We start from the raw sequence: 14,285 nt of genomic DNA, 5'->3' as shown, positions 1-14,285 counted from the left end.
GGTAAACGACAGGGAGAAAGAGAGCAAAGGAAGAAGGAAGAGAGAGAATCGATCGAGTAGAAAGAAGGAGGCAACCACTGACCCAATCGGGTTAGCGCCAGTCCGACCAGCTGAAATCTCCGGGCGCCTCAGGAAGAAATTCGGAGCTGAACCTCCTGTCAACCTGCGATGTTGGACTCTTTTCGAACCCAGCCTGCCATCTCATTCTTCATTCTTCAGGGCAAAGAACCAGATCGAAGGAATAGTCTTGCCGCCTCTAAACGCGAGCAACTACCAGTCGAAGGATGACGAGCCCTCCGCTACGATAAATAATAGTACTACCTAAATCAGACCCGATCTAGCATCCACCAGATCGATCAATCTACTCAGTACACGACAACGCAACCATGGGAATGGACTTTGTGTTCATCAATGTTCGCGAACCTAAAGATGCCCTGCAGCTCGCTAAAGAGCCCGAGATCCGCTCTCACGTGGCTCGCTATCAATGGAAGCAAATCGAGAACCGTTCGTCGCACTCCACTCAGAAGGAGGGCGCCGAAAAGGCCCGGGACAAACGGCCCTGGTCGACCTGCATAGAACTAGATTGCTCCGCCCCGCATGATCAGGATGGCCTGGTTTCCGATACGACGACTCGCCCTCCCAAGCCCTTCGACGTGGTCCAACCCGCCATCTCGATCCCGCCGCCGCTCGGTGGAATCCGCGTCGATCCTTTTCGGTCCTATCCGATCTCGTTCAGGCCGTTCTTGCCACAGCTCGTGGATCACTGTAAGAACAGTCACCTGTAGTTTGTCCCTGATGCGAGCGAGCTAACGAGCCCCGCCTCCGACTGGGCATTAGATCTCATGAGTATGGCGGTCGACATTCCCGAGCTGGATCAGCCCGGTAACCGAGGCCTTCTCCGAACCAGCTGGTTTCCGCTGGTTATGACCGAGCCTTCATTATTCCTTGTAATCATGCTACTGGCTGGATCGCACTATGCCTCGGTGCGGGATCCGTCGGCAGATATCAAGCTAGATCTGCTCCGTCTGCGATGCGAGACCGTCAACGCCATCAACTATTCCTTGCAATTCCAGCAGAAGGACGGCGTCAACGATGCATTGGTGGGTGCTATCGCGAAGATGGCCAGTTACGAGGCGATGTTCGGTAACATGGAGAACTATAGCGTGCACATGCGCGGTCTCACTAGGGCGGTCGGTCTACGAGGCGGTCTCACGTCCCTCGGACTGAACGGGCTGCTGCGGCGGATAGTCGTCTGGATAGACCGCAACGCGGCTTTTTTGCACGGATCGTCGCTCTATTTCCCCGGCGCAACATTCGTGCCAGGGCAAGCATTGCCAGATCCGAATCCGGGTCATTTCTTGGGAGCGTCATAATCAGGAGATAAACGGACATAGCGGTGTATTTATACAACGGAGTTACGAGACCACGACCAAAAGATCGACAATCTGTCATTCATGTCTACACTGTCTAGGTAGGGAGGCCGTGCAATAACCCAAATAGGATATCACCTTCACGGCGGGACTGCATCTCTTGACGTCATTAGCAAACCCAATTGGCCCGTTGCATCCCCTTTTGATCTGATCTTGCCAAATCTGACCAATCATATTACATCATTTCTCGTCAAGAGAGCCCACCGAACGCGCCTTTCCCGATTGGGATATCACATACTAAGAAAGCTTAACCTCTTGCAGAGCCCGCATTTGACCTCATATCTCGGACTGAACGGAAATAGCGCAGCCCAGGGAAAGATGCGGTGTCGATTTTTGAAACAAAGAGAACCTTACAATATTCAGCCATGGAACTCTCCCCGCGATTCCTTATAAAAGGAGCCCTGAACATCCTCATAGATCCCTGAGGGCTACATTTCCACCACACCCAGTTACATCCAGCTTCTCTCTTTTTAGTCGCTTCAATCCCTTAATTGTCTATCGGCATCCTCAAAAATGTCTCTTACCGGCCAAGTCGCCCTCATCCCTGGCGGCGTCAAGAACCTTGGCGCCCAAATTGCCCGCGAACTGGCGGCCCAGGGAGCCAACCTCGCCCTGCACTATCACTCCGCTGGCAGCCAGTCCGACGCCTCCAGCCTCTCCGCCGAGCTGAAGCAGAAATACCCGTCTCTGAAGATCGCAACCTACCAGGGTGACCTCACGCGCGCCGCGGCCGTCACCAAGCTGTTCCAGGACACGCTGAAGGAGTTCGGCAAGATCGACATCGTCGTGAACACGGTCGGCAAGGTGCTCAAGAAACCGATCACGGAGATCAGCGAGGAGGAGTATGATGAGATGTTTGCGTATGCTATGGCCTTTCCTTTCCCCCTTTCCCGTCATTCATATATCTTCCCTCGAAATTCCACTCCAAGACTAAGTACTCCGTGTGGTATGATACTAAACGAAATGTCCTCAGCATCAACTCCAAAACCGCCTTCTTCGTTCTCAAAGAAGCCGCCGCGCATATCTCGGATGGTGGCAAGATCATTTCCATCGTCACGGCTCTTCTCGGCGCCTTTACGGGCTTCTATACCTCCTACGCGGGGAGCAAAGCTCCTGTGGAGCATTTTACTCGGTACGTCTGGGACGCCCACCACTACCTCCCCCTCCTTCTTCAAAAAAAATAAACAAAACAAACGCATATACGATTAAGAATAGAAATAACCGCTAACCTCCAACTCTCTCAAAACAACAGAGGCGTCTGCAAAGAACTCCAGTCCCGCCGCGTCAGCGTCAACAATATTGCTCCGGGTCCGATGGATACGCGTACGTCTTCCCCTATTCCCTCTCCCTCATTCGTATATTCATACCCATATCTACATCTGCATTATGAAAGTATGAAGAGAAAATGGACTAATCCGATGGCTAATACCCATGTCTCTCCAGCATTCTTCTATCCCCAGGAATCTCCGGAGGCCGTCGAGTTCCACAAAGCCAACGGCATGGGCAACCGCCTAACCATGGTGCAGGACATTGCACCCATCGTCCGCTTCCTGTGTACCGAGGGGACGTGGATCACGGGGCAGACGATCTTTGCGAATGGGGGGTATACTACTCGCTAGAAACTTAACGAAGGGGAGACAGCTGGAGATTGTGTCATGACGGTACATATAGGAGGGCATTAATTAACGAAACAAGAAGAAAAGAAGGGGGTAACAGAAATGGAAAACCATGTCCCATAATCAAATTCATGTCTCATAACATGTGCAGATGCATCAAAGCACAAATTCTATCGTTCAGAAGAACAGAGTAGTTGGTCTCGATAATCGACCAGATCTAAGTAAGTCCCTAGGGGTATTGTATATATAGAAAACCCCCGTTCCCAATCGCTTATGTACAAAAATGATGTTTGCTCCGCGTGCGCCAGCTTGGATATAATATGTTCTTGTTTTTTTGTTCAAATGGCGGCGGCAGATCCCGCCTTGGCTCCCTTTTGATCAGGAGACGATGCATATCCGGCATCGTCCGTCTTCGGGGCGGCGTCTACTTCGTATGGGTAGGAGTCGACTTCCTCGCCGTAGGCGATGGACAGGTTGTCGACGTCCACGTCAACCTCGTTCCAGGTCTCGCTGGTGGCCGGCACCGGGAAAAGACGGGTCAGAATATAGTACAGGATGAAGGAGACGGTCACGCCGGAGACATAGTTAATGTTATAGATGTACTGGGCGCCTACGGGCACGGTGCGGCCGACGGCGCCGGCGAACCCGACGATGTTGATGAGGATGCCCGCCAGGTAGGAGGCGTAGGCCTGCCAGGAGAAGCCGTATACGTATCGGTAGGGCGAGTCCTTCCGGGCCGAGTACAGGTCCTTGACTTGTAGGTAACCCTTGCGAACAACGTAGTAGTCGCATAGCATCGGTCCAGCGATGGATGACAGGAAGATGGAATAGGCAGAGAGGTAGGTGGTGAATTGGTTGGACGAGGAAACCAGGTTCCACTGCGTTCTTCATGTTAGCTAGGAATCTTTTCGATGCAGGACTTAATCAGGGAGTCTTACCGGGCACATGGCTAAGCCCACGGCGGCGCAGACATAGCTACCACGTCGGATCGTGATGTACCGGGGCAGCAGCGCGGTCATATCGGTACCAGCCGAGACCGAGTTGGCCGAGATGTTTGTGCCGAGCTGGGCCAAAGCAAACCCCGTCGCGATCACGAAGATGCCAAAGCGCTCGGCAGAGCTGGCTCCTTCTAGGAACATGTTCAGGAGGTCGAGAGGATTCCACACCATCTCACCTCCGAAGATCACAGCCGACGAAGACGACGCGATGATGCCGATGAAAGAAGTGATTCCGAAGCCTACGGGGATGGTAAACAGCTGGGACCACAGGGCATCCTTGGGCTTGTATGCAAATCTCGAAAAGTCGGGGTCATTGACAATTAGAGTAGCAAAGTTCCCCATGCAGCTCATGATCGCTTTCACCACGGCCCAGGCCAGTGTGCTGCCGTGCACGGTGTTGGGTTGGTGCACAATCGGCCCAATACCGTTGGCACGGCTGATGGCCCAGGCGAAGAAGGCAATGGCCGCAATGGGGGAGTAGATTGCCTTGACGGTAAACAAATGTCGGATCTTGTGGACGGGAAACCAAAGCGCGGGTAACGAGAGGAGCCAAAAGAGGAAGAAGCTCACAAAGCCCTTCGTGTCGACTCCGGAGCTTGCGGGAATAGTGTTGGGCAAATTTGCATAGCTGGGCCAAATGGCGCTGATCATAATGGTCACACATTGACCTAATTGATGCGTCAGACCTGCATTATTGTTGGGGTGGGGACGAAAGGGTCTGGCACTCACCTCCGATGTAGCCCTGGACCCCGTACCAAATTACCGCCATGGCCGCCCGGTTGAACACAGGCCAGAAGGATCCCCAGATACCAAATGTAGACCGACAGACCACAGGGAAGGAGATGTGATAGACCGCGCCGATGCGACCGGTCAAGCAAACAAAACACGCGGCCATAAAGTAGCCCACCCACACACAGAGCCAGGCCTGCCACCACGATAGTCCATCCACAATCATGGACGAGGAGATCATCCAGGTATTCTGGTCCACCGTTAGCCTTCCGGCAAGCTTTCCGAGAACCACACCAACATACAATATTCAACGAGTCTGCAATCCAAAAAGCAATAAAATTGTACCACCTCCATTGGCGACGTTCGGGTTCAACTGCACCATGCGATCAGCTGAACAGTTCCACGACGCGTGAACGACATCCGGAGCAGGCAGGAATAAAGGGAATCGTCGGCCGGGTGCCAAAGTCTCACCTGGCCGTAAATCATGGTTGGTCAACATTAATTGCGTGTTGGTCAGCCCAGGCTCCGACGGCACCTCGAGCTTCTCGACCCATTGCTTCATTCGAGCCATGATGCAATGCTGCAATAATGCAATGCCACACCCGCGGGGAAGTCCGGTCCGAGTTGGGTGACTTGCTCGCTGCGCCCAGGAGAGTATCGCACTGGGGAAGACGAGGGCAGAAGGAGCGAAATAAAGCAGATGCGAGATTGTCGAGAGGGCCGAGGGAGCGTAGGACGGGGACGGGATATAAAGATGAACGACACGCCTAAGCCTGACACCACAGGCAGCGACGGCGCACCCGATGATATCCCGGGTTTCCATTTGATCCTCATTTAGTCATGATGGACAACGGACGGTTGGAAGCCATATCGTCATGATCAGCCAGGGGCCAATCAGGGCAACGACAGGGTGATATCGAGCCATATCAGCCGTTATCATGGGAGGCCCCGGATGGACGGGAATCATGGAATGGAGATGGGATCCTCATCCCCGGAGAAGTCAAAAAAATGGGGAAGGTGGGAGCAGGGCAGCGATAAGAGCGGTGCCAATAGGCTGTGGGCAGACTGGCAGCCCTCCATCAGTGATCTGATCGAGTAAGAGACTGGGTGTTATCAGCGATATCTGGACTGCTGCTGTTTGCGGAGGAAACTAAGAGGAGTCAGGTGGAGACGGGGCGGGCTGGGCGTATCTAATCGTCACCTCATCGTCGTGTCAAGTGCTGACTCGATCCCATCGAGTAACCCGCGTCACGTGGTCCTCCGATCGGAGGTCTTATCTCTCTCTCTCTTATCGTTCTTCGTTCTTCGTTCTTCGTTCTTCATGCTTCATCTCTTCTGAAACAATGTGGTATTATGCGCTAAAATCAACCCCCCCCCCCACTACTCCTCTCTATCTACCCCTGATTCCACTTCCCAAACTTCATATAATCATCGTACAATCCCTTGAACACCGCCCGTCCCGACACGTCCAGTCCCGCGTTCAGCGCCCGCATCGTCTCGCGCGACATGACGTCCAGCACCGAGTACAGGCCGGGCATGATCGCCGCCTTGACCTCGGGCGCTAGCGTCCCCCGTAAGGAGCTCTGCGCATACTCCATAATCAGGTACTGCAGGTACTGCCCCGCAATCCGTTTGGCCTTCTTCGTCTGGTCCGTCAGGCCCTCGTAGCCGACCCCCGATTGCGTTGGTCGCGACACCGCCGACACCGTGGGATCGCACAGGGACGTGAGCAACCGCGTAAAGTGCACCGCGTGTGCCGCATCGAGGGATGCCAGCCAGAACGGCTGTTCGGCCTGCCGCTTCTCGGAAAGCATCGATCGGCTTCGCTTGCGAGACCGCGCAAACAGGCAGTTCAACAGCCGCTGCATCGCGGGAAGGATTAGGTGGAATCGACCTCCCAGCTTCTGGCGATGAATACCCAGCAGAGCACCCATGATGCGGCACAGTCGAATGTAAATCGTGGCCGAGTACTCGGGATTGATTCGCGGCCCAGCTTTGGACGCGCACACCGCAACGCAGGCCAACAGGCTATCGATGTTCCATTGGCTGATGCAGCGCGTGTGGTTGCGCAAGAGAATGTCCAGGCATTCGGTGCCGAAGGTGAATTGCTCGATCGATTTGCTGCGCGACACCGACTCCGTCACAGCGGTGCACAAGAGCGACAGCTCCTTGGCCGTATCGTTGTCCTTGTCTTCGATGGGTGCCAGAGATGCCACGGCTAACCCGCAGATAAGCAGGTGGTATTCAGCACTGTCTCCGAGGAATCCAAGCTCCCGGATATCGCGGATCACTCGAGTAAGCTCGTCCGACGACAAAGATCGGAATCTGGCACTCGTTGACCGAATAAATAGACGTTGTTCCTCGCCATACATGTGCCGCAGCGGAAGGGCCTCGGCATACTGTATGACGGGGAGCGTAATGCTTTTCTCCGATCCCCGGCCGGCGAGAACGCGGCGCCTAATCAGTCGTCGTAGCGAGGAGCCAGAGTCAATGGACTTTTCCACGTAGCTTTCGATCTTGGACAAAAACTTTTCAACCTCCGTGTGATCGGTAGCGAGATCCTCAAAGTCCTCCAAGGCGTCGAGGATCTTGATCAGCGTAATAGTCTCCTCCAGTTTCTGTTTCTTGCACTTGTCCTTGACGGACTTCACCTCCGCGACAACAAGTTCAAACACCTTTTGCCGACAGTTGGCCAGCTCTTCCTCGTCAAACACGCCGGAAAGGCTCTTGCGGTGAAGCCAGAGTTGGGACAGAGATATCCTGATAAAGAAACAGTCCATCGAGTCGCGATCGATTGATCGCAACTTAGACGCCTTGGAAGATACCTTCCGATACATTTTCTTGAAGATTTTGCGGCGATCGTCCTCGGACAAGACCAGCAGTTTCGTCACGACGGCTCGGTGTAGGTTGCGGAACGCTTTCATGATCTGAAGGTCAACGTCACTTCCTTGCAAGGAAACGGCTTTAGCCACGGTCCACATCGGTTCCCAGTCGCTGGTGAGAACGGCTGTGGACTTGGGCATGTCGGCCAGCTTCGCCATCAAGGACAGCAACCCCACGGTGACTTCTGGCGTACTGTCTTCCTGTAAAACAACGTTTTGCATCAGATCCAAGAGAACCGCTCTCTGGCGACGAGTGACAAGCGGGGCTGGGATCCTCTGGAGACTCTCGACGTATAGCTGGCGATTGGAAGTAGCTTCTTGAACGGGTCCCGTGAGCACGTGTATCAAGTCTGCGACAATTATGGGAGCGTTGAAGAGATACTCGTGGCAAACAACGCTCACCCAGGCTTGCAGGAATCGTGCTCCGGCCGGGGTAGTTTCCAAAATGGACGACGATGAATTATATTGTGATGTCGCCAAGATTAGCACATGCTTAAGCAAAGACCGGCGAGTGTCCGAATCGATGACAGGCCAAATTTCCGGACTCTGGACGATAGCCAGGAAGTAAGCCAGTGCAAGAGTTATGGGAGAAGTAAGAGTCTCTGCACGACCATCCCACGGGGAGTCCATCGACTGCAAAGCATCCTTTGCGGAGCTCGATTGAAGGAAATCTGCAACATCCTTTGTAAGCGTGTTAAACTTATCGACATTGCTAGATTCGGGAGATGCTTTGACCGAGGCAAGGGTGAATCTGTAGGCCTCAAAACACTCCAGCGGAGCACACGGCTTCTTCACCCAATCTTTCTGATGGCGTCGGATGGACTTTGCGGCCGCATCCGTAAAGCCCATGATCGTAGCACCACGGCTGCCATCGGCAAATTGGCCATTGTTTTCGAGGAGGTTTCGGACCAATCTCCAGAGCCGCCATCTCCAATGAATGCTCTGTTTCGAAGGCAAGGTAGAGGCCAACGTCTCGATGACGACATCCAAATCCTCGTTTGAAGCCGTAGAATACAATGTGCGACTTCTTAGACCCGCCTCTAATATCAGGAAATGAGCGTAGGCAGAAGGCGTAGCCGAGATTCTCCCATCATTGCCCTTGACTTCCGCGGCCGCGGCGTGCATCTGCACTGCAGCATGCGCGTGGGTTAGAGGATTGCGCATCAGTTCACTGTAAATGTTGCAAACATCATCATCCTCCCAGACGGAGAAAAGACTGAGGTTGCTGTCTTGCGATCGCGCCTCTTCAATACTGATTAGCTGCTCGGTCCATAACTGCATGAAAGTTGCTAAATCTCGGGCGTCCACAAATCCGCGTAACAAAGGAACCACGATGCCGGTTTTTATGACTCCATAGCTTTCGTGGGTGCGCGACACTCCACTTCGCCAGTGTAGATGGATCTTCTCAAGTAGCGCTTTAAGAAGCTTGGTCGAATCGGGCAAACCAGAGTTTGGCAGAAAGATGTCGGCTCCCAGTTCAATAAGCAGCGCCGTGAGGCTCCACTCAACTTGCGCCAGCCCATCCTTGAGCAGGCCCGTGTACACGGCATGCGTGAGCAAGGTATGGAGAGACAGCTGCACATTCCGCGAAAGGACCACGCGGAACAGACTTTCAAGGATGCCGACGAATTCTGGAAGGTAAATGTCCGCATCCTCCGCCTTCACAATCCAATATGCAAGCTCAGCGACGGCCACAAAGAGCGTCTCCAGCCATGGAGCCTCATGCGTCTGTCTTCGGAAGGTGTCCCTAGGCACCGAACGGGACGCGATGTCGAAGAATTCCGGTAGCAGTTCTGCAGTCTTCCATAGCGTCTTCGTCGTAGTGTTTGCGCTTTCACCAGTGGCGCCAGTGGAGTCGGTGCCTAAAAGAATCGGCTTGAAGGTGTCGGAAACGGGCTTGACAGGACTCCAGTCCGGCTCACTCGCCGAATAATCTATACCGGAGCCTCCTCGGTCGTAGAATGCTGCCCGCGCTGGTAGCACCACATGAAGGGCAATTAACCGCTCCACCCCCTGCAGAACTTGGGCTCTCTCATCGGTATCTAGTCGGACGGATCGCACGCAGAGATGTAATCTTAACGCACTCTGGAAACAAACCTTGGCGAAGGATTCCTAACAACTGTTAGCGTCCCGAGTATTCTATTGTCAGCTTCCATTATCGGAACTTACGTTGCTCGACCCACTGTCTGTATCATTCCGGCGATAAGACCTCAGCTCCCACAGCTCCAGGACTGCGGGAAGCACATACAGAAGATGTTGCAAATCGGTCGTCTTGCGCGCGTGAGAGAACTGGTTCGTAGCGACAGCAGCCACCCTGAATGATTTGCCCAGTGTCAAAGCAATCGATTCAGGTTCCCCCTTTAGAGCATGTCTAAGATGAGCGCTGGCCACTTCCTCAATCCCCAGCGTCCGACTAGTCAGGTTGACCAAGCTGTACAAGCAATCCAGCGCCCGAATGAAGGTCAAGAAACACGAAGTCGGCGTTTGCGGCTGTTCATCGATGTCCATGGCGTCCGGCTCTCCATCACCAGGCCTCTTCCTTTTCGTCCCCTTCTTATCGTACTTCCCCGCGTCCTGCGTCGAATCGCTAAGCGTCTTACTCGAATTCGAATCCGAGCGAAGAAATTCCGTCGTTCCATTCTCCAGTCCGGCAAAAACGTCGTCCTCCAGGTCGGTGATTGCGTGGCTGAGGATACCCAAGAACTTCTGGTCCTTCAACGTGATCGCCAACGTCTTCGGGGGGATCAGATCGATGAGCTGTCGCAAGAGTAGGAATGAAGCAGGTTCGACCCGGTAGTTCTTGCCCGCCTTCAACTTCTTCAGCAGCCATCGCAGTACCCATTCTTCCTTCGGAGCGGCCTTCGTCTGGATATGAGGGGTTCGGTTGATTTCGGGGTGACTGGCACACAGGGCCAGGTCGAGTCCAATTATCTGAGCGGCCTCATTAAGCTGGACGGAGGGAGACCCGGAGCCCTTTTCGAGTCGAAGTAGAGCCTCTTGCGACGAGCGCGGACGCTGTATAGAACACAGTACAATTTAGTCGGATATACATTTTTCAAGAACCCCCATGGTAAAGAACAGAACACAAGAACGTTGAAAAGAGCGACAGGAAAGAAGAAAAACCCACCTCCGCAACAGACGGCATTTCGGAGAACGATCGAATGAACAATCTAGAGCCGTCCGATCGGTGAGTATCCAAGTGACGGGGGGGAAGATTCAAGTCGACATAATCCGTGGAGCAGGAGAAAGGGAAAAAAAAGTAGGCGCGCCCGTGACGCCAGAAACAAGCCAAGGCTGGTTTTTCCCCCCGACCGCCTTTGGCCCGGCAGAGCTCGACCTTTCCCGATCGCTTCCATCGTCGGCTTCTCCCTGTCTGCTCCCTCTTCATTGGTATTTCTCTGCCCTCTCGTCTGCTTTTGTTTCTTTCTCCGTCGTCTATCGCAGACTGTTTGTCCACCGCTCCTTTCTCATTTCTGAGGCCCGAACTAACGCCCCGATCGCAGATCCATCACAATGGCCGACAACAACGGTTCCCAGCCTGTAGCCCGGGCCACTAAGCCCGTCAGTGAGGCCTTGCTGAACGAGAAGGTACTGTCTACGTCCAATGTTTCTTGATTTCGACTCGATGAGAATCCTATCATCTGCATCAATGGCTGCCCGCGCGGCCATTGATTACAGCCAAGCAAGGAGCACTCGTGCACACTCGAAATGTTTTGAGCTTCGGGCTAATACGGAACTGTCTATGGCTACGATAATTATAGTGGGACCGCGCCATCTCCTCCATGATCATCCGCTCTTCTCTCGGTCTTTCCTTCGGTGTTGTCTTCTCGGTGCTCCTGTTCAAGCGGAGGGCTTGGCCCGCCTGGGTTGGTCTGGGCTTCGGTGCCGGACGTGCGTGGGAGGAGGCTGATTGTACGTTTTGATACCCCGGAAATCGATGGCAGGGAGCACCCGCCTCGCTACTGTGGGATTCGTTGGGTCAGCATTGCTAACTGGATCTTTAGCTTCTTTTCGCCGGGGTGATTCGCCCGTCAGAGACGCTCTGCGTAAGTAAAGGGTCAGCATCTGGTTGTGTATGATACCTGTATAGCCGGAGGGAATCAAATTAGATTGAGGCGCCACACCTGCAGTTTAGATGGGAGACTCTAGACTTGACCTATATTTTCACGCAATTCATCTTTGTTATACCAGCCTTTCAGGCGTGTTCGTCATGTGGTTCAGCTTATTGGGGGAGTGTTTGTGTTTGCAAGCCAATCTAATCGCGCGCACAATCATGGCGCAGGTTCTTCAGGGCAAAACGTTATTGATTTGGCAAGCGTCTATCCCTATGATCCATTCAGGCTACCTCGTCCAAGCAGATAAAGCCCTTCAAAAACAAAGCAAAGTTTGAAAAAGTAAAAAGGATAAGGACACCACCAACTGTCTCTATAATCAATATACTGAGAAAGAAAAAGAAAAAGGGTGACGTAGATAGCTAGATATCGATAGCGATTGACGGATGAGAAGGGAGGGGAGATGTCAACGCGACTTTTTAATTCTGGAGAAATAGACTGTTGGAGCAAGCAAAGCAAAGTAACAAAAACGATGGAGCTCTAGTGTCCAGCATCTATGCAGGGGTATCATGATCATCAGTCGTCCGAATGGCAGGCTCGACGTCAAAAAGCAAACAAACAAGGAGGAATATGTGTATGGGCAATATTATAATCGAATCGGAACGAGGGTTTTACAGCATGGATGCTGATGAGGGGCTAGAAATACTGCCCAAGATCTCACTCTTAGAAGTGCTGACACCCAGCTCACCTGCGGTCACCGTTGGGGCTTCGATGTTTTCTGCTGCGGTAGCCTCTAAAGAAAAGCCATCGTGGCCACTATGGGTAAGGCAGCCAACGCAACAACAATCATTGCCGCACTGGCAACTTCCCGTCACATCGGAGCACCCAGATGGCAATCCCACCGGGTATTCAAGAGTGTAATACTCCGAGGGCTCCATCAGTGTTTGACCAGGAGTGTACTCGGCAGGTGGTGAAGAATAACCATTGCTAAGCTGGTTCGAGCTGATATCCACCTCCCCATAAGGCTGCATCCCCATGTGCGGTGTACCGTTGACCAGAGTATGATTGAACTCTGGAAGTGAATAATTCATTGGTGGCACGCTTGGGTAGTCGGCATGTACTGGTGGACTCTGGAAGCCGTTGAACCCTTCCAAAATCTGCTCACCATCGAGAGCAACCAACAAGCCCATCTCTTGAACATGCTGCCTCGTGGTATTGTTGAAAGGATGTGAAGCACAGCCAAGGCATTGACAGCCTTCACCGCAGCTACAGTCATGATCCGTTTTGTTGTCGAAGCTGCTCGGTGGCGGATGGTGGAGGCTTTGAGGCTCGTGCGGCATGGACGATGGCAGGACAGACGGGTTGAAATCAATGCTGCCAGAGGTTCCACCGTTGGAAAATGCAAAGGAGCCATTCCGGGGCATCTGAGGCAAATAATTCGGAGGATAGGCAGAGGTGCCACTTTGCGGCTGGTCAAATGAGAAGGGGGGCATGTAGTGATTTTGTCCAGTTGCTTGAAAGTCCTGCCACGGGGAAAAGGGTGCCGGTACTGGCGTATAAGGGTTCCCGTTCAGCGATGGAGTATAAGGAACATTCTGGTGCTCGCTCGGCTCCCCTGCGGAGTGGCCATTCTTCACGGGAGAATCGGACTTTTTGCAGCAAGAACTCTGTGGTTGGGGTGGTGTCGGCTGCTGCGATTTCCCTGAGCAACAGCTCCCGCCCTGTGGTTTGGCATTTTCCGGTTGAGTCGTTCTCTGTGGTATAAAAGTACCTAGTGCGTCGGCGCCCTGGGTCGACCTGTCCGGCGAATTACCTATAAATGGAGATAGGCCGTTAGGCGTTCCATTTCCTGTCTGCGGCTTCTTGAATTCCGGGATAGAATGCAGGGCTTTCGCAATAGCTTCAGGGGCTGTTTTGACCTGTCGTTTTGAGGACTTTTGAATCTTCCCAGGAGCAGGAGAAAGTGTAGGGGCAAGAGCAGCTGGAGTCATGGCCGGGGCTGGGTCACCCGGATCCACGGGCACTTGATATACTGGTCTACAAAGACAGGTAGTGCCTGCGAGACAGAGTCAGTTAGTAGGCGATTCCGAAGACGATGATTCAAGAAGCCACTGACCCTTTGGTATGCGGATCATAAACGCGTACGACTTTTGACAGCTGCAAGTGCCTTTCGGGTGAGGGCATTTAGCAAGAGGTCGCCCGGCTTTGGGGACCTTCATCATCAGCCTATCGAAATGCTGACATTTTGAAGAGCGATGGCCACGAATACACGGCTCGCTAAACCACACCAACGCAAACCCAGGTCAGTCCAGTGTGTCCACTGATAAGCGACTGCGAACGGTTTCTTACCATGACCATTTGGCGCCTTCTTCGTCCAAAGGCATATTGACGGAATGATCGATAGTGTGAGCAAACTCAAAGAGGAAAGCATCTGTCGCCTACTGGCCTGAGGATATCGACTGAGAAGTGCGCCGCGACGACACGCCTATCGACGCCAGAGAAAACTTGCGCAAAACCGAGCGCCTACTCCACCGCGACCAATGCGGTCTGACCTTGGCCTCCACCTCGAGACTCACTC

General features: G+C 53.3%; 6 protein-coding genes across 7 annotated transcripts; 3 read left to right on the top strand and 3 right to left on the bottom strand.

Moving 5' to 3' along the window:
- Positions 1–386: 386 nt before the first annotated feature.
- On the top strand, positions 387–1,373 carry LDX57_003985 (uncharacterized protein; the record flags this gene model as incomplete). The annotated part of the gene is made up of 2 exons (XM_046085634.1): positions 387–765; positions 838–1,373. The coding sequence occupies 2 exons, from the start codon at positions 387–389 to the stop codon at positions 1,371–1,373; spliced, it is 915 nt and encodes a 304-aa protein (XP_045941597.1).
- A 570-nt stretch (positions 1,374–1,943) lies between these two features.
- Positions 1,944–3,049, top strand: LDX57_003984 (uncharacterized protein; the record flags this gene model as incomplete). The annotated part of the gene is made up of 4 exons (XM_046085633.1): positions 1,944–2,290; positions 2,404–2,562; positions 2,683–2,753; positions 2,874–3,049. The coding sequence occupies 4 exons, from the start codon at positions 1,944–1,946 to the stop codon at positions 3,047–3,049; spliced, it is 753 nt and encodes a 250-aa protein (XP_045941596.1).
- A 335-nt stretch (positions 3,050–3,384) lies between these two features.
- On the bottom strand, positions 3,385–5,344 carry fur4 (nucleobase cation symporter-1 family protein; the record flags this gene model as incomplete). Its single annotated transcript, XM_046085632.1, has 5 exons — positions 3,385–3,924; positions 3,985–4,712; positions 4,774–5,023; positions 5,076–5,146; positions 5,245–5,344. 5 exons carry the CDS (start codon positions 5,342–5,344, stop codon positions 3,385–3,387), a joined length of 1,689 nt encoding a protein of 562 aa, XP_045941595.1.
- A 758-nt stretch (positions 5,345–6,102) lies between these two features.
- Positions 6,103–11,010, bottom strand: LDX57_003982. 2 transcript variants are annotated; one of them, XM_046085630.1, is made up of 3 exons: positions 10,783–11,010; positions 9,825–10,670; positions 6,103–9,767 (listed from the first exon to the last, which is right to left on the bottom strand). In XM_046085630.1, exons 1-3 carry the CDS (start codon positions 10,798–10,800, stop codon positions 6,168–6,170), a joined length of 4,464 nt encoding a protein of 1,487 aa, XP_045941593.1. In that variant the 5' UTR covers positions 10,801–11,010; the 3' UTR covers positions 6,103–6,167. The 2 variants fall into 2 exon arrangements, with proteins under 2 accessions (XP_045941593.1, XP_045941594.1); XM_046085631.1 differs by having other exon boundaries at positions 9,825–11,010.
- Positions 11,011–11,168: 158 nt separating this feature from the next.
- MIC10 (MICOS complex subunit MIC10) lies at positions 11,169–11,709 on the top strand (the record flags this gene model as incomplete). Its single annotated transcript, XM_046085629.1, has 3 exons — positions 11,169–11,243; positions 11,417–11,567; positions 11,660–11,709. The coding sequence occupies 3 exons, from the start codon at positions 11,169–11,171 to the stop codon at positions 11,707–11,709; spliced, it is 276 nt and encodes a 91-aa protein (XP_045941592.1).
- Positions 11,710–12,378: 669 nt separating this feature from the next.
- Positions 12,379–14,091, bottom strand: mac1 (putative copper-activated transcription factor GRISEA; the record flags this gene model as incomplete). Its single annotated transcript, XM_046085628.1, has 3 exons — positions 12,379–13,763; positions 13,824–13,984; positions 14,057–14,091. The coding sequence occupies 3 exons, from the start codon at positions 14,089–14,091 to the stop codon at positions 12,379–12,381; spliced, it is 1,581 nt and encodes a 526-aa protein (XP_045941591.1).
- Positions 14,092–14,285: the final 194 nt, after the last annotated feature.

Source organism: Aspergillus melleus (genome assembly GCF_016097325.1).
Source record: "Aspergillus melleus strain CBS 546.65 chromosome Unknown contig2, whole genome shotgun sequence".
Lineage (NCBI taxonomy): Eukaryota > Fungi > Ascomycota > Eurotiomycetes > Eurotiales > Aspergillaceae > Aspergillus > Aspergillus melleus.
The sequence above is the reverse complement of the archived record's forward strand: the minus strand, read 5'-3'. Positions and strand labels throughout refer to the sequence as shown.

What these genes read in the sequence shown, in the direction of transcription:
- LDX57_003982 (XM_046085630.1), bottom strand. An exon ending in CAGACAGTGGGTCGAGCAAC is followed by an intron (nt 9,768 to 9,824) that starts GTAAGTTCCGAT and finishes AACAGTTGTTAG; the next exon opens with GAATCCTTCGCCAAGGTTTG.